General features: G+C 49.3%; 1 protein-coding gene and 1 pseudogene across 3 annotated transcripts; both read left to right on the top strand.

The window, feature by feature from the left end:
- The first annotated feature begins 1058 nt into the window (after positions 1-1058).
- On the top strand, positions 1059-21011 carry NEIL2 (nei like DNA glycosylase 2). Of its 2 annotated transcripts, none has more exons than XM_010384587.2 (5): positions 1059-1215; positions 3180-3319; positions 12332-12684; positions 16336-16532; positions 19625-21011. In XM_010384587.2, the coding sequence occupies exons 2-5, from the start codon at positions 3182-3184 to the stop codon at positions 19933-19935; spliced, it is 999 nt and encodes a 332-aa protein (XP_010382889.1). In that variant the 5' UTR covers positions 1059-1215; positions 3180-3181; the 3' UTR covers positions 19936-21011. The 2 variants fall into 2 exon arrangements, with proteins under 2 accessions (XP_010382889.1, XP_010382890.1); XM_010384588.2 differs by lacking the exon at positions 1059-1215 and adding an exon at positions 1836-2189.
- A 3002-nt stretch (positions 21012-24013) lies between these two features.
- LOC115899669 lies at positions 24014-24724 on the top strand (annotated as a pseudogene). The gene has a single exon (XR_004059289.1). The product of XR_004059289.1 is annotated as an activated RNA polymerase II transcriptional coactivator p15 pseudogene (transcript).

The following is a 24724-nucleotide window of genomic DNA, read 5'->3' as shown; positions in this document are numbered from 1 at the left end:
ATGTCTCTGACGGTGGTGGGTTGGGCTTGTCTCCCTGTGCTGACTAAGTCCTTCCCCAGGGCCCCCTCAGCTACGGTCCATGGTGACTTCACCCCAGCCTATTTCCTGAACACCTGCTGGGGAGTTCCTCAAACTTTCCTCCCAACTTCCTGGAGAGCGCTGGCTCCCCATCCTCCTTCGAGAACTAAAGACAAGAAAACATGTATCTTTAAACAGCCTATTGTTTTATTTCTTTTATTCTTTGAAATAAAAAATTTAATACACAAATATTTTAAGCAAAATTTGCTTATAGTAAAAATTCAAGTAATAATATTCAAACAATAGAAAGCAAAAAAAATCCCACCCGTTCAACATTTCAACAGTCTTGACCACGTTTCCTTTGCACCATACTTTATTAGGCTCGGAGGCAAAGCAGAACCCACCGAAAGGCTTGCCATTGTGGGAACACCCAGGCTGTCCCATTCCGATCCATTGGCTAAGAGGGTTAACTTTTCCCTACAACTGTTTCCTTGAGACAAGAAATGTTCCAAAAGGGCCGGGTGCGGTGGCTCACGCCTGTAATCCCAGCAGTTTGGGAGGCCGAGGCGGGTGGATCACCTGAGATTAGGAGTTCAAGACCAGCCTGGCCAACATGGTGAAATCCGGTCTCTACTAAAAATACAAAAATTAGCCGGGCGCCAGTAAGCCCAGCTACTCGGGAGGCTGAGGCAGGAGAATCGCTGAAGCCCAGGAGGCCGAGGTTGCAGTGAGCCGAGATCGCGCCATTGCACTCTAGCCTGGGCCACAGAGCGAGACTGTCTCCTCCGCCAAAAAAAAAAAAGTTCCAAGAGCATCTCTTCAATGTTAGTCCCAGCCTGCAGCCTTCTTCCACCTCGGCTTTCACTCCCGACCCTGTAACGCAGCTCCGCCTCCAGCGACCCCGGGGACAGAACCCCTCGCCCACCCGCAAGTGAGCAGCCTCGACCCCCTTCCCAGGAGCTAAACCCCGCGCCTGCGCGCACCCGGCGCGTAGCTACGAGCCCGCCACCGCCTCCAGGCCGGAGTCCACGCCCACTTAGGGGAGGAGCCCCGCAGCCTCCACCTACAGGGGCGTCCCCTAGGAGGACGGAGCCTTTGTGGGCCGCGGCCCCGGGAAATCTCCGCCCCCAGCTGGAGCGGCTGTGCGGGCTGCGCCGCAGTGCGGGGTCGGGCCGAGGTGCCGCCCACCCGGAGCCGGTGAGTGCAGCCGTCCGCCCTCCGGTGGATCCGCGGCCTCGCGGAGAAGTCGGGAGGGGACAGGACGGGAGGGCGGGCGTGGGGCCCTGCTCCGTCTCGGCAGCCTGCGGAGGTGCTGCCCACGACTGGAGGACCCCAGTGACCCTCAGGCCCGCGTTTGCGCCCCTCTCGCCACACACCGAGGCAGAGTTGGGAAAGCAGTGGTCTTAGACCCCCCTCGGGCACTCGGAAGAGAACGGCGAAGACACCCCTCCCCTTCCCTGGCTGGCGCAGAGCCAGCCTCGAGCTCGTCGGTAGCCCCCGGGCAGGGAGGGCCCGAGGACGGAGCGCGGCATCCGCAGAGACTCTTCGAAGCCCCTTCCGCGTCTCATCTGTTTTTTTTTTTTTTTGAGACGGAGTCTCGCTCTGTCACCCAGGCTGGAGTGTAGTGGCGCGATCTCGGCTCACTGCAAGCTCCACCTCCCGGGTTCACGCCATTCTCCTGCCTCAGCGTCCCGAGTAGCTGGGACTACAGGTGCCCGCTGCCACCCCCGGCTAATTTTTTGTATTTTTTTAGTAGAGACGGTGTTTCACCGTGTTAGCCAGGATGGTCTCGATCTCCTGACCTCGTGATCCGCCCGCCTCGGCCTCCCAAAGTGCTGGGATTACAGCCGTGAGCCACCACTTCCGGCTCCGCGTTTCATCTTTAAAGGCTGTTGCAGAGGCGGCTTGCTTCCCACCTGTGCATCTCCGTAAAAATCCCTAAAGGAAACATGCCCACGTGTCCAGAGCTTTTAAGGACTTGATGCATTTCAGATGAAGGCTTTTCCAGAAGCTTCCGCGTAGGAGAGGATCAGGCTTCCAACTGGTTATGGTCAGCAGCGTTTGGCACGTCTCCTTCCAGCCTGGAGGTTTTGTGAGGATTCCCTGTAGAGTGTCTCTCGAAAGCCTGATGAGGGGAAATAGAACCTCTCAGTGAATCGGCACCAGCGAGTGTAAGATGCACGTTATTGAATGTATTGCCGTCGAAACGATGAGAATGCTCAGATTGTGAGCCATCCCCCTTTCTGAGATTTTAAAAGTATTCTAAAATGTGTTTTAGGATCACTGGAATATAATAGCTATCACGTGCCCGATATCTACTTAGTTCTTTTCGATTTTCATCATAACTTACAGAGAGGCTGGTGCAGGAACAGGTGGTTAGGCAGCTGCCCTGGGTGAGACTGGGGGTCTCCTCTGCCCTAGCAGCCCGGGTGTAGACCACTCAGACTGTCTTATGTAGGCGGCTCTCAGTGGACTGGGATGATTTGGGGCAGGGAGAGTAGAGGTGGCCCTGGGAGCCCTGCGTGGTCATTAAAACAGAACCACGGCTTTTCTCGGTGATCAGAGATAACTATCTGAAGTTAAGCTGGGCTTAACTACATGGCTGGGAGTCTCACGATTCTGAGCTCTGTCCGCATATTGGTCATCCCATGCACACCTCCCCCATGTGAGTGGTCGGTGGTCCTGTAGGGCAGTATCCAGTCCCTTCAAAAGTGGGAAATCAGTCAGCAGCAGTGGGTCAGAATGGCTGTTTTTTTTGAGAGCGGGAGGAGGGGGCGCAGAGAAAGTCAGGAGGTGTTAGAGGCTCACGGTCCAGGCAAAAAGTAACAAGGGCCAGCTCCTGGTGTGGCAGTTGCCAGTCAGGAATAAAGTGGATGGTGCCCATGATGTGCTGCCTAGCACACTGTTGGTGCTTAATAAGTGTTTGCTGCATGAAGAAGGGTAAGAGGGGCTGCCTTTACTGCTAAGTTTGCCACACCCTGCCACAGCTGGTCTTCTCTATGATCTGACCCCCTCCCAGCCACACTCCCTTTTTGGCTATATTTGCTCTTAAAGTTAGTTGGCAGCAAAAATGGTGGCGTGGAGGTTGCTTGGCACTTGTTAGAGATGCTAGAGATAAATGAGCTAAATCCGTGGCCTCTTTTGCCCATTTCTGCCCACAGGGATGCCAGAAGGGCCATTGGTGAGGAAATTTCACCATTTGATCTCCCCCTTTGTGGGCCAGCAGGTGGTCAAGACAGGGGGCAGCAGTAAGAAGCTACAGCCCGCCGGCCTGCAGTCCCTGTGGCTCCAGGACACCCAGGTGAGGCATCCTCCTCTGAAGAGCTGGCTCTGTCGCACATCCTGCATTGCACCTCCCCTAGGATCTATCCCCACGTGTCTCAGGGTGTCACTTCCCTGAGTCCGGAACCACCAAGCTCGGCCTCCATGCAGCTCCCTCTTTCAATCTCATGGGTCTCAGCCAGAAGTAGATATTGCTGTGGACTGTAGAACTGTAAAGAACATGTGTACATGAGCTGGAGACCCTGATTCAGAGGGTCTGGAATGCTTCTGTTCTCTCCAGCCACAGCTGATGGGCACCTTTGGCTGGGAACTATGTTCAATTCCCCTGAGCCAGCGGAGAATTAAGGAAAGAGCAGAACCGGCTGGGTGTCGTGGCTCATGCCTGTAATCCCAGCACTTTGGGAGGCTGAGGCAGGCAGATCACGAGGTCAGGAGTTCAAGACCATCCTGGCCAACATGGTGAAACCCCATCTCTACTAAAAATACAAAAATTGGCTGGGTGTGGTGGTGGGTGCCTGTAATCCCAACTACTCGGGAGGCTGAGGCAAGAGAATCTCTTGAACCCGGGAGGCAGAGGTTGTAGTGAGGCGAGATTGTGCCACTGTACTTCAGCCTGGGTGACAGAGTGAGACTCTGTCAAAAAAAAAAAAAAAAAAAAGAAAGAAAAGAGCAGAACCTTCAGATCTAGGTTCAAAGCAGCTCATCCTTCCAGGCGCTCACGGGGTTCCCTGTTTTCTGACCCCTGCCTCCCTCTCTAGCCTTCTTATCTTGCCCAAAACCTGTCTTCTGATTGATGGAACTGACTGTGGCTCTTCTTAGTCTTTCTGTCCGTGGTTTTGACTTGCTGCCCCCTGCTCAATCACTTCTTCCTTTTTCTCCCAACTCTGCCCCGTCCCCTCAAATTTATAATGGTTATTCCTGGTCTTCCAGCTTCCACTTGGCCATTGCATCCTCAGAGAAGCCTTCCCTGTCTGCTTTACTTGGGGAGGAGACTCCATCTCTGTGCTTCCAGGATATCGTGTACTTACTCCTGTTCTTCCCTTTTTACTGAGTTGTTCTGCTTGTTGAGGGGCGAGGACAGATGTAGAGGGCAGGGGCTGCCCCTTGCCAGTATTGTGCCCCTAGCACTTAGCTGAGTGCTGGCACATAGGAAGCACGGGGCGGTGCCTGCAGATGAACTCATGAGCTCTGCCGCTGCTTAGCCGTGTGCTCTTAAGCATGTTCATCTCTTAGCTCTTTCTTCTATTGTAGAATGGAGATAAGCCACTGACCTCTTAAAATTGTTGTTTTAAGTAGACTTTATGCCTGGCACATAATGGGCACACCATAAGTACTAGTTCCCTTTCTTCCATCTTGCCCTCAACCCCCACCCCTGCAACACATACACACAGAGGTTTTAAAACTGTTTTTTGTTAGAACTGGAAGAGATCTTGTAGCCCTTTACCCACAGTTGATTCCTTTGGAGACTGAGGCTCGGAGAAGGGAGTACTTAGCCCAAACTCAGGTGGCTGGCAAGGAAAAGGTGAGAGCCCAGGGGCCCATGGCCTCCAGGACTGTGGCCTCTTTGTACACACTGTCCTGCGAGGTTTGCAGGGGCAGGATTATGTCTTTTGTCTCTGGATCCCCAGCACTTACCAGGGTGTCTGCCACAGAGCTGGCTGTAAGAGAACATTTCGCAAGTGAGTGGGTGGACAGATGGATGTGCAGTGAAGGAACCTGTAGACGGGACTGGGAGCTGCTTTCCCGGTAAACCAAGCAAAAACCCATGTTGCAGGGAACCTAAGGTTGCAGGGAACCTTGGGGGCTGCCTGGCAGTGCTTTGAAGTGAGCGCCCTTCCCTGCTTCTCCCTGTGGGTGGATCCCTGACCCTAGGAACTTAGAATTGCATTGAGAACATAGGGCCTGTGTCGACACAGGCCACACTATTAAGCTACACTAAATGGGGAGGGCAGAGCACATGATGAAGGCCCAGGTAATGGCCCTGATAGGAAGAGGTCCCAGTGGCCTGGAGATGATGCGTGGGAGGTAGGACTTGAGTTGGGCCTTGAAGGCTGAAGGATTTCGGTGAACTGAAGAGGGAGGAAAGGGCATTTCAGGCTTGAGAAGCAGTTACAGGCAGGCTGATGGAGGTAGAGTGAGCAGGACAAGTTGATGAGGCAGGAGAGAGCTTGGCTTCACCCTGTGCCATCTGTTTGTCTGGCACATCCTTTCCTTGTCAGCTCTCCATTTTCTGTATCAGGAGTTGTGTTGGATTACTCGTAACAGACTGAGAAAAATGACTACTCCAACTCAGGGTTTCCCCCTCCACTCCAGTAATGGAACAGTCGAGGGTGGTATAGGAGCAACATTGGAAAACAAGCTCCTTCCACTCTCCCCTTCCAAGACTGGGTAGTTTATTAAGGAAAGAGGTTTAATGGACTTACAGTTCTGCATTGCTGGGGAGGCCTTGCAATTATGGCAGAAGGCGAAGGGGAAACAAAAGCACATCCTACATGGTGGAAGGCAAGAGAGCTTGTGCAGGGGAATTACCATTTATAAAACCATCAGGCCAGGTGTAGTGGCTCATGCCTGTAATCCCAGCACTTTGGGAGGCAGAGGTGGGCAGATCACCTGAGGTCAGGAGTTTGAGACCAGACTGGCCAACATGTTGAAACCCCATCTCTACTAAAGATGCACAAATTAGCTGGGCATGGTGGCAGGCACCTGTAATCCCAGCTACTTGGAAGGCTGAGGCAGGATAATTGCTTGAACCCAGATGACAGAGGTTGCAGTGAGCTGAGATCGCGCCACTGCACTCCAGCCTCGGCAACAGAGCGAGACTCCATCTTAAAAATTAAAACAAAAACAAAAAAAGCCATCAGATCTTGAGACTTATTTACTATCACGAGAACAGCCCGCATGATTCAGTTACCTCCCACTGGATACCTCCCACCGGGTCCGTCCCATAACACATGGGAATCACGGGAGTTATAATGAGATTTGGGGACACAGCCAAACCATATTATTCCACCCCCAGCCCCTTCCAAAGCACATGTCCTCACATTTCAAAACCAATCATGCCTTCCCAACAGTCCCCAAAAGTCTTAATTCACTTCAGCATTAATTTAAAAGGCCACAGTCCAAAGTCTCATCTGAGAAAAGGCAAGTTCCTTTCACCTATGGGCCTGTAAAATCAAAAGCAAGTTAGTTACTTCCTAGATACAATGGGGGTATAGGCATTGGGTAAATACACCTGTTTCAAATGGGAGAAATTGGCCAAAACAAGGGCTACAGGCCCCATGCAAGTCTGAAATCCAGCAAGGCAGTCAAATCTTAAAGCTCCAAAATGATCTTTGACTGCATGTCTCTCATCCAGGGCACACTGATATGAGAGGTGGACTCCCACGACCTTGGCAGCTCTGCCTCTGTGGCTTTGTAGGGTACAGTCCCTCATCCTGGCTGCTTTCACAGGCTGGCATTGAGGGTCTGTGGGTTTTCCAGAGCAGGCTGCAAGCTGTCAGTGGATCTACCATTCCGAGGTCTGGAGGACAGAGGCCCTCTTCTCATAGCTTTACTAGGCAGTGCCCCAGTGGGAACTCTGCACCGGGGCTCTAACCCTGCATTTCCCTTCTGCACTGCCCTAGCAGAGGTTCTCACTGAGGGTTCCACCCCTGCAATACACCTCTGCCTGGACATCCAGGCGTTTCTATACACCCTCAGAAATCTAGGTGGAGGTTCCCAAACCTCCATTCTTAACTTCTGTGCTCCCGCAGGCTCAACACCACATGTACACCACCAAGGCTGGGGGCTTGTACCCTCTGAAGCAGCAGCCTGAGTTGTACATTGGCCCCGTTTACATTGGCACCATTCTGGGGTCTGGAGCACAGTGGCCCTCTTCTCACAGCTCTACTAGGCAGTGCCCCAGTGGGAACTCTGCCCTGGGGCTCTAACCCTGTATTTTCCTTCTGCACTGCCCTAGCAGAGGTTCTCAATAAGGGCTCTGCCCCTGCAGCACACCTCTGCCTGGACATCCCGTTGTTTCCATACATCCTTAGAAATCTAGGTAAAGGTTTCCAAACCTCCATTCTTAACTTCTGAGTACCCGCAGGCTCAACACCACATGTAAACCACCAAGGCTTGGGGCTTGTACCCTCTGAAGCAGCAGCCTAGGTTGTGCATTGGCCTTTTTTAGCCATGACTGGAGGGGCTGGGACACCAGGCACCAAGCCCCTAGGCTGCATACAGCAATGAGGCCTGGACCTGGCCCAGGAAACCATTTTTTCCTTCTAGGCATCTGGACCTGTGATGGGAGGGGCTGCTGTGAAGGTCTCTGACATGCTCTGGAGACATTTTCTTCGTTGACGTGGTGATTAGCATTTGACTTCTAGTTACTTATGCAAATTTCTGCAGCCAGCTCGAATTTCTCCCCAGAAAATGGGTTTTTCTTTTCTACTGCATCATCAGGCTGTAAATTTTTCAAACTTTTGTGCTCTGCTTTCTCTTGAATGCTTTGCCACTTAGAAATTTCTTTCACCAGCTGGGCGTGGTGGCTCATGCCTATAATCCCAGCACTTTGGGAGGCCGAGGCGGGCAGATCACAAGGTCAGGAGTTTGAGACCAGCCTGGCCAATATGGTGAAACCCTGTCTCTACTAAAAGTACAAAAATTAGCCAGGCATGGTGGCAGGCACCTGTAGTCCCAGCTACTCAGGAGGCTGAGGCAGGAGAATCACTTGAACCCGGGAGGCAGAGGATGCCGTGAGCCTAGATCATGCCACTGCACTCCAGCCTGGACGACAGGGTAAGACTCTGTCTCAAAAAAAAAAAAGAAATTTCTTTCACCAGATACCATAATCATGTCTCTCAAGTTCAAAGTTCCATAGATCTCTAGGGCAGGGGCAAAATGCCACCAGTCTCTTAGCACAGCAAGAGTCACCTTTACTCTAGTTCCCTACAAGTTCCTCATCTCCATCTGAAACCACCTCAGCCTGTGCCTTATTGTCCATATCACTGTCAGCATTTTGATCAAAACCATTCAACAAGTCTCTAGGAAGTTCCAAACTTTCCCACATTTTCCTGTCTTCTTCTGAGCCCTCCAGACTGTTCCAACCTCTGCCTGTTAACCAGTTCCAAAGTTGCTTCCACATTTTGGGGTGTCTTTATAGCAGTACCCCACTCTGGGTATCAGTTTACAGTATTAGTCTCTTCTCATGCTGCTGATAAAGATATAACCAAGACTGGGTAATTTATAAAGGGAAGAGTTTTAATGGACTCACAGTTCCATATGTCTGGGGAGTCCTCACAATCATGGTGGAAGGCAAAGGAGAAGCAAAGGCATGTCTTACATGGCAGCAGGCAAGAAAGAGCATGTGCAAGGGAACTGACCTTTATAAAACCATCAGATCTTGTGAGACTTACTATCATGGGAACAGCATGGGAAAAAAACCCACCCCCATGATTCAGTTACCTCCCATCGGGTCCCCCCAACAACACATGGGAATTATAGGAGCTAAAATTCAAGCTGAGATTTGGGTGGGGACACAGCCAAACCACATCATACATTTTATAGTCAGTGATGTCCAGTCATCAGCTGATGGACATTCAGATTGTTTCAACTCTTTGACTTCTATGGATAATGCTGCTGTGGGCATTCATGTGCAAGTATTGGTGTAGACATATGTTTCCATTTCTCTTGAGACTATTCCTAGGAGTGAAATTGCTGGACTATATAGTATGTTTAACTTTTTTAGTCTCTTCCATAGTGTTTTACAAAGCAGCTGCACCATTTTATCGTCCCCCAGCAGTGTATGAGGACCAATCCTTCCATTTTTAACCTCTTGCCATAGCACCTGGGGCCTATCTCCAGCTCACCTGGGTTCAGGGTGGGTAGGTTCCCTGGGTTGCCTCTTCCTTGGGGTCCCCCTCTGTTGCAGCAGGGGTCTCTGCTCTGCCTCCCGTCAGTTACCCTTCCTGTGCCTGTTCCTCATCTTCTGGAGGGAATTTGTATCTCCTGTCTGCTCCTCCTCTTGATCCCAAGGGTTTAGAGCTCTTTGGTTCCTGTGGCGGGTTTGTTGGGAGCAGTGCTGACAGCGCACGCCCTAGCTACTGTGTCTGACCAGGAGCTCCCCTCCCAGTGTGGGGTTTCCACCTCTGCGTTCAGGTGTGTCCCCTCCGCTGGGGACTCCCTGTCTCCTCTGCCTTCCACTCTTCTTGTGAAGCCCAGCCCAGGTAGCTGCCAGCTCCCCTCATGGTGTAGGCTCTCCTTCTGTGTGCCACCTCTGCTTCTACCCACACTTTTCTTTTTTTTTTTTTTTTTTGTACAGATGGGGGTGTCACTTTGTTACCCAGGCTGGTCTCGAACTCCTGGGCTCAAGCAATCCTCTTATCTTGGCCTCCAGAGTGCAGGGATTACAAGCATGAGCCACTGTGCCTGGCCTACCCACACTTTTCTCCATGCTCTTGTAGTATCTGTTTTCATACTTGTCCCCCTCCCACCCCCACCACGTTTTACATTTTTTTTTTTTTTTTTTTTTTTTTTTTGAGACGGAGTCTCGCTCTGTCTCTCAGACTGGAGTGCAGTGGTGCAATCTCGGCTCACTGCAAGCTCCACCTCCCGGATTCACGCCATTCTCCTGCCTCAGCCTCTCGAATAGCTGGGACTACAGGCGCCGCCACAGCGCCCGGCTAATTTTTTTATATTTTTAGTAGAGACGGGCTTTCACCATGGTCTCGATCTATTGACCTCGTGATCCGCTGGCCTTGGCCTCCCAAAGTGCTGAGATTACAGGCGTGAGCCACCACGCCCGGCCGCCTTTTAAATTTTTTAAAAAATTGTGATGAAAAACACATAACAAAATTTACTATCTTAACCATTTTAAAGTACATAGTTCAGTAATGTTAAGTATATTCACGTTGTGTAACAGTTTGCCTGAACTTTTTTATCTCCCCAAGCTGAAACGCCATGCCTGTTGAACACTAACTCTCCCTTTCCTCCCTTCCCGCAGCTCCTGGCAATCACCTTTCTACTTTCTGTCTCTCTGAAATTTACTCCCCCAGCTACCTCGTATCAGTGGAATTATACAGTTATACAGTATTTGGAGTTTTTTTGACTGGCTTATTTCACTTGGTATAAAGTCCTCAAAGTTCACCCATGTCACAGATGAGGGAACATTGGAGATTGTTGTAATCTATTTTTGCTGCTATTACAGAATATTTGAGACTGGGTAATTTATAAACAATAGAAGTCTATAGAGCTCACAGTTCTGGAACATGCAAAGTCCAAGGGCATGGCATTGGCATCTTGCCGTGTCATTTGCAGTTGGCATTATTCCATTCAGGAGGTCAGAGCTCTATGGCCTAATTTCAAAGGGGCCATCTCTTACCACTGTGCCATTGGGGATTAAGTTTCTGACACATACTTTTTGGGGAACACATTCAAACCATTGCAGCGCCTTACTCATCTGTTTGCCCTTGGAGCCTAGCACACTGCCAGGCACATTGAATAAGCTTAATTAATGATTAGCGAACTGAAGTGGCTGCAATGTCACAGGAACCTAAAAGAGGGACAGTAGAAATTGCCATAGTTGAAGAGGGTATGAGGACATCTTGACCTAGACATTTTTGACCTAGTAAATGTTTTGATCATCATGGGCATTTGACAGTTATTTTCATCAGAATTATATCAACATTGGTGAATTTATACCAAGAAATATTTTCTGCAGCAGATTCTATTATGCCCACTTAAATCCTTGCTCAATTTGTTTTTTATGTAGTTCAGTTAAACCATTTCTAGTATGTGGCAAATAACAATCTGTGCTCAGATTTACAGATAAGCTATTCTGGGATTATTTTGAAAGGTAATGCTCTTTTGTATAGAGGATTTCAAGATTAATTTGTATGCTAATTAACAAGTTTAAGATCATAGCAGAACAGTGATCTTTAAGCACAGACCTGTAGTGGTCAAAAAAGTAACACAGGCATTTTCAGTATTAATGCCAGATGTTTTGGCTTATACTCTTTGAAAGACTGCCTGAATTTCAGGCTGTGTGGAACTGACACATCCTGGAATCTAGGCATACATGCTGCATATCAGGAGGTGTAACATGAAAATAAACTCAAAGCAAGGGCCGGGTGTGGTGGCTCATGCCTGGAATCCCAACACTGGGAGGCCAAGACAGGCAGATCACTTGAGGTCAGGAGTTCGAGGCCAACCTTACTAATGTGGTGAGACCCGGTCTCTACTAAATATGTAAAAATTAGCTGGATGTGGTGGTGTTCACCTATAGTCCCAGCTACTTGGGAAGCCGAGGCAAGAGAATCGCTTGAACCCAGGAGATGGGGGCTACAATGAGCCAAGATGGTGCCACTGCACTCCAGTCTAGGCAAGACTCCGTCTGAAAAAAAAAAAAGAAAATAAACTCAAAGCAGCCAGAACATCCATTAACACACATTTTCTGTATTTATTTTCTTCTACTGAAATCATTTTCAGTGAGATAAGGTGGGTCCTTTGCCTTGTACATTTTATAGTGGTGATTTGATTCATTGGTCAATTTTTGTTTCAGTATCTAATTTTTATTGATTACAATTTTCTTATCAAGTCCAATACATTGGTGGAGGGGGTAGCGTGGGGTACCCCGTTTTATAGTGTGTTGTCTTTAGCTGCTCTGTGTGTGTGCATTCCCATGCACTGCTTATTTCTGGCATAGAAAATGTATTATGAATGAAATGAAGGAATGACAACTTATGTTCACTTCTTAGCTACTGCATGAAAAAATTGGGAGCGATTCCCCTCAGGTTGTCCAGGGTGGTCCTGCCATCTAGCATGGATCTGTTTCACTGCCAACTAAGTCTACTTGCTCTCGGTCACTTTGAAAACCACATGCGAACTGCTCACACCACTGGAGCAAAAGAGCAAAAAGCAGAACCCAAAGACTTCATTTGGGAAGGCTCACCGCGAGGGGCGAGGAGGAAGACCTTTGCAATAGGATACATATCTGCGTTCCCCCGTTCCCCTCTGGGTCTGTGAGGCTTAGATCTCTGTTCATTTTTTCCAGGTCCATGGAAAGAAATTATTCCTTAGATTTGATCCAGATGAAGAAATGGAGCCCCCTGGCAGCAGCCCACCGCCAGAGCCTCCACAAAAAGAAGCGCACAAGGAAGGGGCTGTGGACCCAAAGCAGGACGGGGAGCCCAGCGGGCAGAAGACGCTTGATGGATCCTCACAGTCTGCAGAGCTCAACCCCCAGGGAGAGGATGAATCTGAGTGTTTGGAGGGAGACGCCCCTGCAGGAGATGCTGGGAGGTGGCTGCGTGTCAGCTTTGGTTTGTTTGGCAGCGTTTGGGTGAACGAGTTCTCCAGAGCCAAGAAAGCCAACAAGAGAGGAGACTGGAGGGACCCTTCCCCGAGGTAATGGTGTGACCATCTGATTCTCAGGGGCTCTGATAGTCATAGGGCCCTGCTTGATGGGGTTTGGGACTTAAGCAGTGGGGACACACTGAGGACGTCCAGGCCGCCCCCCAGGGCCCTGCTGTCTTGGGGAGAGAGGCCACCTCTGTATCTACTAGTGATAGGAAGTAGACTGTGGTCTGCACGCAGGAGAGGGTTGTGCACCCAGAGGTGGCTGGGAGAAGGGGAGAATTTTCCCAACAAATGTGGCACTTGAGAGTAGACTGTCCCTGAAGAACATTTTATTGCCTGACTCCTGACTTGTGTGCTTTGAGTTTAGGGACAAGATTTTCCCAGTTTTGTTTTAAGTATACTGTTTGTGTGTTTATTTTTTATTGAGATATAATTAACATACAATAGAATGCAGATCTTTTTTTTTTTTTTTTTTTTTTGAGACGGAGTCTCGCTCTGTGGCCCAGGCTGGAGTGCAGTGGCCGGATCTCAGCTCACTGCAAGCTCCGCCTCCCGGGTTCCCGCCATTCTCCTGCCTCAGCCTCCCGAGTAGCTGGGACTACAGGTGCCCGCACCTCGCCCGGCTAGTTTTTTGTATTTTTTAGTAGAGACGGGGTTTCACCATGTTAGCCAGGATGGTCTCGATCTCCTGACCTCGTGATCCGCCCGCCTCGGCCTCCCAAAGTGCTGGGACTACAGGCTTGAGCCACCGCGCCCGGCCGAATGCAGATCTTAAGTGTTCAGCTTGATGAGTTGTTTTGGTTTGTTTTGAGACTGGAGTCTTGCTCTGTTGGCCCAGGCTGGAGTGCAGTGGCACGATCTGACCTCACTGCAACCTCCGCCTCCCAGGTTGAAACAGTTCTCCTGCCTCAGCTTCCTGAGTAGCTGGGACTACAGGTGCGTGCTACCACACCGGCTAATTTTTGTATTTTTAGTAGAAACGGGGTTTCACCATGTTGGACAGGCTGGCTGGTCTGGAACTCCTGGCCTCAAGTGATCCGCCTGCCTCCGCCTCCCAAAGTGCTGGGATTACAAGGCATGAGCCACCATGCTTGGCCCCAGTTTTTAATCTATGAATGTTGAGATTAACATTTTGTGCATAAAACTCTATCTAGGTTTAGGATCCTATGCTCAGTGTCAATTCCCAGAGGAGAAATTGCTGCTCAGAGGGAATGCACGTGCTTAGGGCTGTACATTTGATGGCCGTAGGAAAGTGCTGGTGAGCTGAAATCTCATGAATGTTAGGTCACTTGTGTACTTCTTATCAATTTATCGAAGCCTTTGGACCAAAAGTCTGTTTGGTTTTGTGACGTGTTGCCAGCATTGTTTCAAGTCTGTCCTCCGTCCTTTGAGCTTAATCCATTTGGGATTTGAAATTTGTATGGCGTCAATGGTGGGTATTTTTCTTGGTTGCTCATAGGTTTCCCCTTTTACTAAAAAAAAGGTCCCTTCTACCCCCAGAGAAAGTCACATGACTTCTGTTTTCTGAAGTTTTATAACTTGTAAAAATGTTTAGAACTGTAGTCTTTTTTTTTGTGGCATGATGTAGGTATCATAGGATGCTTTGGGCTTCTGTGGCCCGGAGATTTTGCTCACATCACTGGAAGTTCAGAAGGAGGGTAGGTTTGGGGTTGCAGTTCCGAGGTTCTGGCTTCATGTGATTCTCCTGGCTTTGCACTTTCCACACATTGGTTTTGTTCCTTAGACCAGCAGCAAAAGGCTACTGCAGCTCCAGGATTTTATTCACACCAAAAAATCCAGAAGATGAGAAGGTCATTTTTAGAAGTTCAGATGAGGAAGCTTTTCTTAGAACCTCCAGCAAACCTCTCATCATCAGGAGCCTGCCCTTTGCTGAGTCCTGGATTAGTCACCAGCTGGAGGCGTTGAAATGCTCTCCACGAAGCAGGCTCACCCCTAGGTTTTCAGATATATTGCCATAGAGTGAATGTGTATCATGCCGTTATTTTTAAATCTGTTTACCTGGTTATGTCTCTTTTCTCATTTACATGTTTTATATTTATTTTGCTTTGTCTCTTTTTTCTTTAATAGGCTGACCTGAGTTTTATCTACTTTGTTGGTCTTTGAAATAAATAATAGTAGCTTGCCAGGCATAGTGACTCCTGTCTGTAATCCCAGCACTTTGGGAGGCTGAGACAGGAGGATCACTTGTGCCCAGGTGTAAGAGACCAGCCTGGGCAACATAGTGAAGACCCTGTTTCTACAAAAAATAAAAATAAAATTAACCGGGCATGGTGGTGCATACCTGTAGTCCCAGCTACTTGGGAGGCTGAAGCGGGAGGGTAGTTTGAGCCAGGGAGGTTGAGACTGCAGTGGGCTGTGATTGTGCCACTACACTCCAACCTGGGCAACAGAGCAAGACCCTGTCTCCAAATAAATAAATAAATAAAATTAGCTTTATATATCCTTTCTATATGGAAAGAGTATATGGAGTATTGAAAATATTAGGTCAGGTGTGGTGTCTCACACCTGTAATCCCAGCACTTTAGAGGCCGAGGTGGGTGGATCACCTGAGGTCAGGAGTTTGAGACCAGCCTGGCCAACATGATGAAACCCCATCTCTACTAAAAGTACAAAAAATTAGCCAGGTATGGTGGTATACACCTGTAATCCCAGCTACTCGAGAGGCTGAGGCAGGAGAATCGCCTGAACCCAGGAGGCAGAGATTGCAGTGAGCCAAGATAGTGCCACTGCACTCCAGCCTGGGCGACGAGAATGAAACTCCATCTCAAAAAAAAAACTTATAAGTCAAAAATATGTCTAATATGCCTAGCCTACCAAACATTCTGGCTTAGCCTAACCTCTAACCTACCTTATATGTGCTCAGAACAATTACATTAGCCTACAGTTGGGCAAAATCATCTAACACAAAGCTTGTTTTATAAAATGTTGAATATCTCACGTAATTTATTGAATACTTACTGAAAAGAAAGGTTCTATAGGTACTCAATGTATGGCTTTTACTGAGCATGCATTGATTTTGTACCATTATAAAATCAAAAATTAAAAGTGAACCATTGTAAGTCAGGGATGTCTGTATGTGTATATGATCCGACCGCAGAGTGTGCTCTGACTATATCATGGTAACAGTGTGGGGATGTGTGTGTGTGTGTGTATGATCTGACCACAGAGTGTGCTCTGACTATATCGTGGTAACGATGTGGGGATGTGTGTATGATCTGACCACACAGTGTGCTCTGACTACATTGTGGTAATGATGTGGGGATGTGTGTATGTGTGTATGATCTGACCACAGAGTATGCTCTGACTACATTGTGGTAACGATGTGGGGATGTGTGTATGATCTGACCACAGAGTGTGCTCTGACTACATTGTGGTAATGATGTGGGGATGTGTGTATGTGTGTATGATCCGACCACAGAGTGTGCTCTGACTATATCATGGTAACGATGTGGGATGTGTGTATGTGTGTATGATCCGTCCACAGAGTGTGCTCTGACTATATTGTGGTAACAATGTGGGGATGTATGTATGTGTGTATGATCCGACCACAGAGTGTGCTCTGACTATATCATGGTAACGATGTGGGGATGTGTGTATGTGTGTATGATCCGACCACAGAGTGTGCTCTGACTATGTTGTGGTAGCGATGTGTACATATGACCTGTTCTTTCTTCCCAGGTTGGTCCTGTACTTTGGTGGTGGTGGCTTCCTGGCATTTTATAATTGTCAGATGTCTTGGAGCTCTTCCCCAGTGGTCACACCCGCCTGTGACATCCTGTCTGAGACGTTCCATCGAGGACAAGCCTTAGAAGCTCTAGGCCAGGCGCAGCCTGTCTGCTATACACTGCTGGACCAGAGATACTTCTCAGGGCTAGGTATGACTCATGGGAAAGGGGTGAGTCCACAGAGTTGCTTCATGGAAAAGTCGCTCCTGTGGGAGTCACAAGACCTGAGGCCCACACTAGTTGTGCCAGTGCTGTTGGTCTTGAGGTGCCACTTGCTTAATCTCCTTTGTTTTACTTCCCTTGTTTTCAGACTGAGGGCATTAGATCAGGCAGTTTTTAACTTGTCTGTCGGCTTCAGAATCCACATCCTAACTGTGTCATCAGTTGTGAGCCTTCTGCCAGCAGCGCTGGAACATTGCCTCCTAAAGCGCGGGGTCATGTCTCGGGCACCTCTGTACCCTCCACAGCACAGTGCAGTGCCTGGCACACAGGAGGTGCCTGACCTGTGTCTGTAGGAACTGAAGTCGTGCAGGCTGCTACCAGAGGAGTGAGTGCACGTTCTAAGGGACGCTGCTTTTGGGTGGATGGAGCTCCCCTGCCGGCCAGAGCACAAAGATGACTCAGTCTACATTGGGCTCTTACAAGACACGAGTGAAGAGGAGTTTCCCTCTCTCTGTTGCAGTGGCATGAGCAGTGAAACCGTGAGCATTTCAGGATAGGGAGAAGAGCTGAACAATTTCAGAAATACATATAACAGCTAATTAGCTGGACTATGAGAGCGTGCCATTCTTATTACCCACAGCAGGGGAATAATTGTGCCCCAAATTGGCTGCTGAAGCAATCAGGCAAGTTGGCGGTGACAGAGTCACCTCCATATCCAACATGTGGCTTTGCTGCCTGCTCACCTCCCCTCATGAGGGTCGGAGAAGGCCCGGTGGTGCACCAGGCACTAGCCTTGCATTTTCATGTTAGGACCATGGGAGTCCCTGTGCCCTCAGGAGCAAAGAGCCATCGGAAGTGACTTTTTGGGTATATGTGGCAAGAGCTAATAAAGTAACAGTAGTAATTAATAATGGCCAGTGTTTCCCAAGCAGCTCTGATGTGCCAGGCACACGTTTTTGTCCTTAGTGCTGTTCCATAGGATATGGTTATAGTGGGTTTCCCTTCTTTCAGATGAGGAAACTGAAGCAGAGAACGCATGTCTAGTAAACGGTGCAGCTGAGATGTGAATCCAGGTATTCTGTCAACAAATGCTGGAGAGACCGATGTGTGTAATGAGGAGTATGACTATGAGGCTCTTGGGAAAAGCAAGAATTTCCTTCACCCGCTCACTCCAAACACACACTCACTTGACCTCTGTCACGCTCACAATCTCTCCTTAAGGAGATCATTGTTTAATGTCCCAGCAAGCACAGACTCAGTCCACTGCGAGTTAGGAAAGATTGCTATGAATCCCTGGTGGAGCTGAAAGGGTATGGTTGGAACATTCCAAAGAGAGTTACTGATTCTGGAAGGAGGGATCGAGGCTGGCTTCACAGAGAATGAGGCAGGAGTAGAAAAATCATAAGATATCACCTCCCCAAACACTTTCTACATAACGAGCATTATATTATGCTTGGTATTTCATTTTATTTTATTTTTTGACACAGGGTCTCTCTCTGTTGCCCAGGCCGGAGTGCAGTGGCACAGACACAACCCACTGCAGCCTCAACCTCTGTGGCTCAAGCGATCCTCCCACCTTAGCCTCCTGAGTAGCTGGGACTACAGGTGCATGACACCACGTCTCACTAATTTTTAAAATTTTTGTAGAGACAGGCTCTCACTGTGTTGCCCAGGCTGGTCTTGAACTTGTGGGCTCAAGCGATCCTCCTGCCTCTGCCTCCCGAAGTGCTGGGATAACAGGCATGAACCACTGTGCCTAGCTATGCTTGACATTTTGTTTTTAATTTTTTTTTTTTTTTTTTTTTTTGAGCCGGAGTCTTGCTCTGTCGCCCGGGCTGGAGTGCCAGTGGCTGGATCTCTGCTCACTGCAAGCTCCGCCTCCCAGGTTCACGCCATTCTCCTGCCTCAGCCTCCAGAGTAGCTGGGACTACAGGCGCCCGCCACCTCGCCCGGCTAGTTTTTTTTGCATTTTTAGTAGAGATGGGGTTTCACCGTGTTAGCCAGGATGGTCTCGATCTCCTGACCTCGTGATCCGCCCGTCTCGGCCTCCCAAAGTGCTGGGATTACAGGGACAACCTCCGCCTCCCAGGTTCAAGCGATTCTCGTACCTCAACCACCTGAGTAGCTGGGATTACAGGCAGGTGCTACCATGCCTGGCTAATCTTTGTATTTTTGGTAGAGATGGGGGTCTCACGATGTTGTCCAGGCTGGTCTTGAACTCCTGGCCTCAAGTGATTTACCCGCCTCTGCCTCTCAAAGTGCTAGGATTACAGACATGAGCTACTGCACCAGGCCGACATTTTAAATAATAACAACAGTTAATATTTATTGAGTACTCTACATACCAGCCACTGTGCTCAGCGTTTTTTGGTGAATTCTCATTTACTGCTCACAAAAACCAGGTGAGCCATCCCTGCCTTAGAGATAAGGAAACTGCAGCTAATTGAGACTGAGCAGCTTGCCAGGGTCACGTGGGTAGGATCTGCTTGAGCTGGGATTCAAGTGCAGGCAGTCAGGTGCCCGACCCCTTTTTGATAGCCTGTTTGCCATGACAGGCCATGCATGAGTTTCTTTTTTTTTTTTTTTTTTTGAGACAGAGTCTCGCTCTGTCGCCCAGGCTGGAGTGCAGTGGCCGGATCTCAGCTCACTGCAAGCTCCGCCTCCCGGGTTTACGCCATTCTCCTGCCTCAGCCTCCCGAGTAGCTGGGACTACAGGCGCCCGCCACCTCGCCCGGCTAGTTTTTTGTATTTTTTTTAGTAGAGACAGGGTTTCACCGTGTTAGCCAGGATGGTCTCGAACTCCTGACCTCGTGATCCGCCCGTCTCGGCCTCCCAAAGTGCTGGGATTACAGGCTTGAGCCACCGCGCCCGGCTGAGTTTCATTTCATCTTCACAGCAACCTTAAAGGTAGGAATTGTCAACTCCAGTTTACAGACAGAGAAGCGGAGTCAGAGATCGCGGACCCGCCCAGGGTCCCACAGGACGTGGAAGAGCTGACTTCTGCCGTGCTAACTTTGTGGGTGGTTTCATCGTGCCATGTGTCCTTTCTCCTTCGCTTACCCTCCCCTGCTTTATTTCAGGGAACATCATTAAGAATGAAGTCTTGTACAGAGCTGGGATCCATCCCCTTTCTCTTGGTTCAGTCCTGAGTGCCCCGCGTCGGGAGGCCCTGGTGGATCACGTGGTGGAGTTCAGTACAGCCTGGCTGCAGGGCAAGTTCCAGGGCAGACCGCAGCACACGCAGGTCTACCAGAAAGATCAGTGCCCTGCTGGCCACCAGGTCATGAAGGAGGCGTTTGGGCCCCCAGGTGGGTTCCGGAGGCTCACCTGGTGGTGCCCACAGTGCCAGCCCCAGTTGTCAGAGGAGCCGGAGCGGCGCCAAGTCTCCTAAGGAGCTCGTGGTGCTCTTCATGGAACCTTGGCCCTTGGGGAACCTGATGTCTAAGTGTCCAGAAAGGAGGATGTGGGCAGGGATGGGGTGCAGAGGATCGTGTATGTTGGGGTGCCAGGATTATAATATTCACCTCCCCGGAGTTATGTTGAAGGCAGAGTTTTCATAGGATTAGATTCTTTTTATCCTTTTCCAGTTCAGTGAATTCGTCCTATTGAATTGCATCATAGTGAAAGATGAGAGAAATCGTGATGATGGGGAAGGGGAAACCTCCCAGAAGGCACTGGGGCAAGGAAAAAGAAAGCCTATGGGAAATGGCTGAGCTCCCAACATGGCTTTGCAGATGATGTGCGGTTTTGTTTTTGTTTTGAGACAGGGTCTTGCTCTGTCTCCCAGGCTAGGGTGCAGTGGCGTGATCTTGGCTCACTGCAGCCTTGCCCTCCCAGGCTCAAGCAGTCTTCACCTCAGCCTCCAGAGCAGAATGGGATGACAGGCATGTGCTATGATGCCTGGCTGATTTTTGTTTACTTTTTATAGAGATGGGGTCTTGCCATATTGGCCAGGCTGGTTTTGAACTCCTGCAACTCATGCAGTCCTCCCACTTTGGCCTCCCGAAATGTTGGGACCATGGGTGTAAGCCACTGCGCCCAGCCAGCTCCTGTGTTTTGTTTTTGTTTTGTAACTTTGGTTGATGTTAAGGCCCTCCATTTTGGAAAGCAGGAAAACAGGTTGGTTTTTGGTTTTTTTGTTGTTTTTTTTCTTGTTCCCCTGGAGGATCCAGGGATGAGGATAGAGTGACCTGAGAGCAGTGCTTGGATTCAGCCTCCTGCCGGGTCCTTCCTGCTGGACACAGACACCAAGAGGCTGGGGGTGGAGCAGGGAGCTGCGCCTTCTTGGGGTGCCCAGTGGTCTGTAGAGAAAAGCTGCTTGTTTACTCCTTAAGTCAATGTCTTTGTGACTGTTGATATGTTGAACAATTCAGGAATCAAGGGCTGTGGAGAAACTCCCTCCAGTTGTTGGCAACAGGTGAATGAAGCCAGAGCAGTGACATGAAAATAAAGCTCTCTGTTACTTGCTGTTGTCATCTTTTTTTGATAGTAAAAGGTCTTTAAATAACAGAACTATTCACGGAGGTGGCCTCCAGGGCTTACTGGATTAGCTGAGGAATCTACATAAAAGGAGCAGTGAGAAGAGGTGAGGGCACGCCGGCTCTTCTGCCGCAGGCGAGCAGAGATGGACTGAAGCTCTGTCACCGTGATGTCTGCACAGAGATTTGTGAGAGTGAAACAGAAAACACCGGCTGATGATTCTGGCTTTCCTTTATTCTCACACACGCACGTTCTTGTTTTTTTTTTTTTTTTTTTTTGAGACAGGGTCTCACTGCGTTGCCCAGGCTGGAATACAGTGGTGTGACCATGGCTCACTCCCGGGCTCAGGTGATCCTTCCACCTCAGCCTCCCCAGTAGCTGGGACTACAGGTGTGCACCACTATGCCCGGCTAATTTTTGTATTTTTGTATAGACGGAGACTCGCCATGTTGCCCCGGCTGGTCTCGAACCTCAGGCCTCAAGTGATCCGCTTGCTTCGGCCTCCCAAAGTGCTGGGATAACAGGCCTGAGTCACTGTGCCCCACCTCCTCTGTCTTCAGTGATTGAGAACTATCAACAGTGCGGAGAGCCACTTGATGGCAGACTGAATCTCTTGTACTGAAGGCTCCCCCTGCAACCAGGTGCTCTCCCTGTGTTGAGGGCTCTCTCTCCCTCACCCAGTCCTCACCACTTCGCTTACTTCTTGCACATGATCTACAAAACAACTCATGAAGACAGGTACTCACCCTTGTCCTTATGTTATAGATGAGAAAACGAAAGAGTCTAGAGAGGCTGAGGACCTCGCCTAAGCTCACACAATCAACAAGGGCGAGAGCCACACCTGAGTCAGCTCTGGCTGCCGTAGTGTGCCATAGGTGGGTGACAAACAGCAGACTGTTATTTCTGATAGTTCTGGAGCCTGGGAAGTCCAAGATCAAGGGCTGGCTGACTCAGTCCTCAATGAGGTCACACTGGGGATTAGGGCTTTATATGTGAATTTTAAGGGAACAGAATTCAGTCTGTTGCAGGCTACAAAGGAATTTGGGAGAAAATCCTCAACTTCTCAAAGGCCATCTCCTCCCACTCTTTAAAAAAATGTACAATAGGCCGGGCGCGGTGGCTCAAGCCTGTAGTCCCAGCACTTTGGGAGGCCGAGGCGGGCGGATCACAAGGTCAGGAGATCGAGACCATCCTGGCTAACACGGTGAAACCCCGTCTCTACTAAAAAGTACAAAAAACTAGCCGGGCGAGGTGGCGGGCGCCTGTAGTCCCAGCTACTCGGGAGGCTGAGGCAGGAGAATGGCGTGAACCCGGGAGGCGGAGATTGCAGTGAGCTGAGATCCGGCCACTGCACTCCAGCTTGGGCGACAGAGCGAGACTCCGTCTCAAAAAAAAAAAAAAAAAAAAAAATGTACAATAGCTTATAAAAACTTTACTTTCCCTTCATGAAGTCCTGGATTCAAGAAAAAATGAATAAAACCTCAATTCCAGAATAGATGATGGGAAAATATTGAACAATGGATTTATTTGTATTTAGAAGAGTAGAAGAGCATACTCATGCACTTGTGTGTATATATGCACATATATAAAACATGTAACATTAAAGAATGTGGGCCGGGCATGGTATCTCATGCCTGTAATCCCAGCACTTTGGGAGGCAAGGCAGGTGGATCACCTGAGATCAGGAGTTCAAGACCAGCCTGGCCAACATGGTGAAACCCTGTGTCTACTAAAAATACAAAAATCAGCCTGGTATGGTGGTGGGCACCTGTAATCCTAGCTACTTGGGAGGCTGAGGCAAGACAATCATTTTAACCGGGGAGGCAGAGGTTGCAGTGAGCCGAGATCACGCCACTGCACTCCAGCCTGTGCCACAGAGTGGGACTCTTATCTCAAAGAAAAAAAAAAATTAAGAGTGTGTGTGTGTGTGTGTGTGTGTGTGTGTGTGTGTGTGTGTACTGAAACGCGCCTTTCTAACCCATATGGCTAGGACAAGACTAGGACTCCAGGCATGAGCTGCAACACATGAGGCTGAGACCATTTCCTGTGAGTTGGTGTCTACAGGACAGTGGGTCCAGGGGCTCCCCGGACCTGGCGGGGACTGGACGCCACAGCCTGCGTGTGGTTTGCTCCAACTGGGATTGGTAGAAAGGAAAAGGCTGTTGTGGTGCTGAGAGGAAGTTGTTGACAAGCCGTGGGGCGGCTGTAGCTGTAGGAGTGGAGAGGGTGAGAGGCGCGGGCCACGGCGGCAGTGGCTCTGTTGGTATCACCTGGCCAACAGTGGGCACCAGGGCGAGAAGGAAACACTGGAGGGGCTCAGCCAGCACTGAGCTGAGCGCTGGCAGAGGCCACCGCCTGGCAGATGGGGAAAGGCAGAGCGGGTGAGCGGGCACTGTGCATCAGCCCCTGAGGCGTGTTGAGCTCGAGCCTGCGACCACCTGTGCTGTGGAGAGGGAGACAACGTAATTGGGGAGCAGGCCTGGCCTCCCACAAGCATAGGCTGGTCTTAGAGGCACCCATGGGGCAGCTTTCCTAGTAGGAGTCAAGATGAGCTGGACAGGCTCACAGTGTGTCATGGAGTATGAGGAAAGGTGCAGGGAATCCGAGAGAAAGCCTTGTAAGTTGAAGGAGCAAGAGAGGAAGGAGAAACCAATCAGTGAGATGGGTCAAAGGTAAGTGGGGAAAGGAAGGTCCAAGGAGAAGCGGGCAGTCGGCATCGTGAGTCATGCAGGGATGAAGGCGGAACGACGGAACAGTGGCCCCTTGGGCTTGGCAGGTGATCCAATTCTAGGTCATGGTGACCTTCAGGAGAGCACTGTGTGCAGAGTGGGAAGGGACCGGGTGGGAGGGAGGATGTGGAATGTGAGGGTGGTCTCCCCTGCAGGAAGTTTGGCTTTGGAGGGGATGAAAATGAAGGGCAGGGATGTTGTGCACATGTACCCTAGAACTTAAAGTATAATAATTATAATAATAAGTAAAGTTTAAAAAGAAAAAAAAAGAAAATGAAGGGCAGGGAGGAATCGCGAGCGAACAAGAAGGAGGGTGTTTGACTGCTAGAGCTGAGTGAAGCAATGCCTCAATCAAAGGAACTTGTTTCTTCAAGCTCTTCTGGCAGTGATTCTGACAGTGAGGTTGACAAAAAGTTAAAGAGGAAAAAGCAAGTTGCTCCAGAAAAATCTATAAAGAAGCAAAAGACAGGTGAAACTTCGAGAGCTCTGTCATCTTCTAACCAGCGGAAGCAGCAGAGATGATAACAAGTTTCAGATTGGGAAAGTGAGGTACGTTAGCGTTCGAGGTTTTAAAGGGAAAGTGCTAATGGATATTAGAGAATATTGGATGGATCCTGATGGTGAAATGAAACCCGGAAGAAAAGAGATTTCTTTAAATCCAGAACAATGGAGCCAGCTGAAGGAACAGATTTCTGTCATTGATGATGCAGTAAGAAAACTGTAAAATCCGAGCCATGTAAATAAAACCTGTGCTGTTCTAGTTGTTTTAATCTGTCTTTTTACATTGGCTTTTGTTTTCCAAACGTTGCTCTCCAAGCTATTGTATGTTTGGATTGCAGAGGAATTTGTAAGATGAATACTTTTTTTAATGTGCATTATTAAAAATGTTGAGTGAAGCTAATTGTCAACTTTATTAAGAAGGATTGCTTTATGTCCACCACCTAGTGCAAAATAAAATCAAGCAATACAATC

This window comes from Rhinopithecus roxellana, chromosome 9 (assembly GCF_007565055.1).
Source record: "Rhinopithecus roxellana isolate Shanxi Qingling chromosome 9, ASM756505v1, whole genome shotgun sequence".
Lineage (NCBI taxonomy): Eukaryota > Metazoa > Chordata > Mammalia > Primates > Cercopithecidae > Rhinopithecus > Rhinopithecus roxellana.
The sequence above is the reverse complement of the archived record's forward strand: the minus strand, read 5'-3'. Positions and strand labels throughout refer to the sequence as shown.

Bases quoted from the DNA above. Each gene is read 5' to 3' on its own strand.
- NEIL2 (XM_010384587.2), top strand. From the start codon at position 3,182: ATGCCAGAAGGGCCATTGGTGAGGAAATTTCACCATTTGATCTCCCCC. The intron at 3,320-12,331 runs GTGAGGCATCCT...CATTTTTTCCAG, and splicing joins TGTGGCTCCAGGACACCCAG to GTCCATGGAAAGAAATTATT. The intron at 16,533-19,624 runs GTATGACTCATG...GCTTTATTTCAG, and splicing joins GAGATACTTCTCAGGGCTAG to GGAACATCATTAAGAATGAA.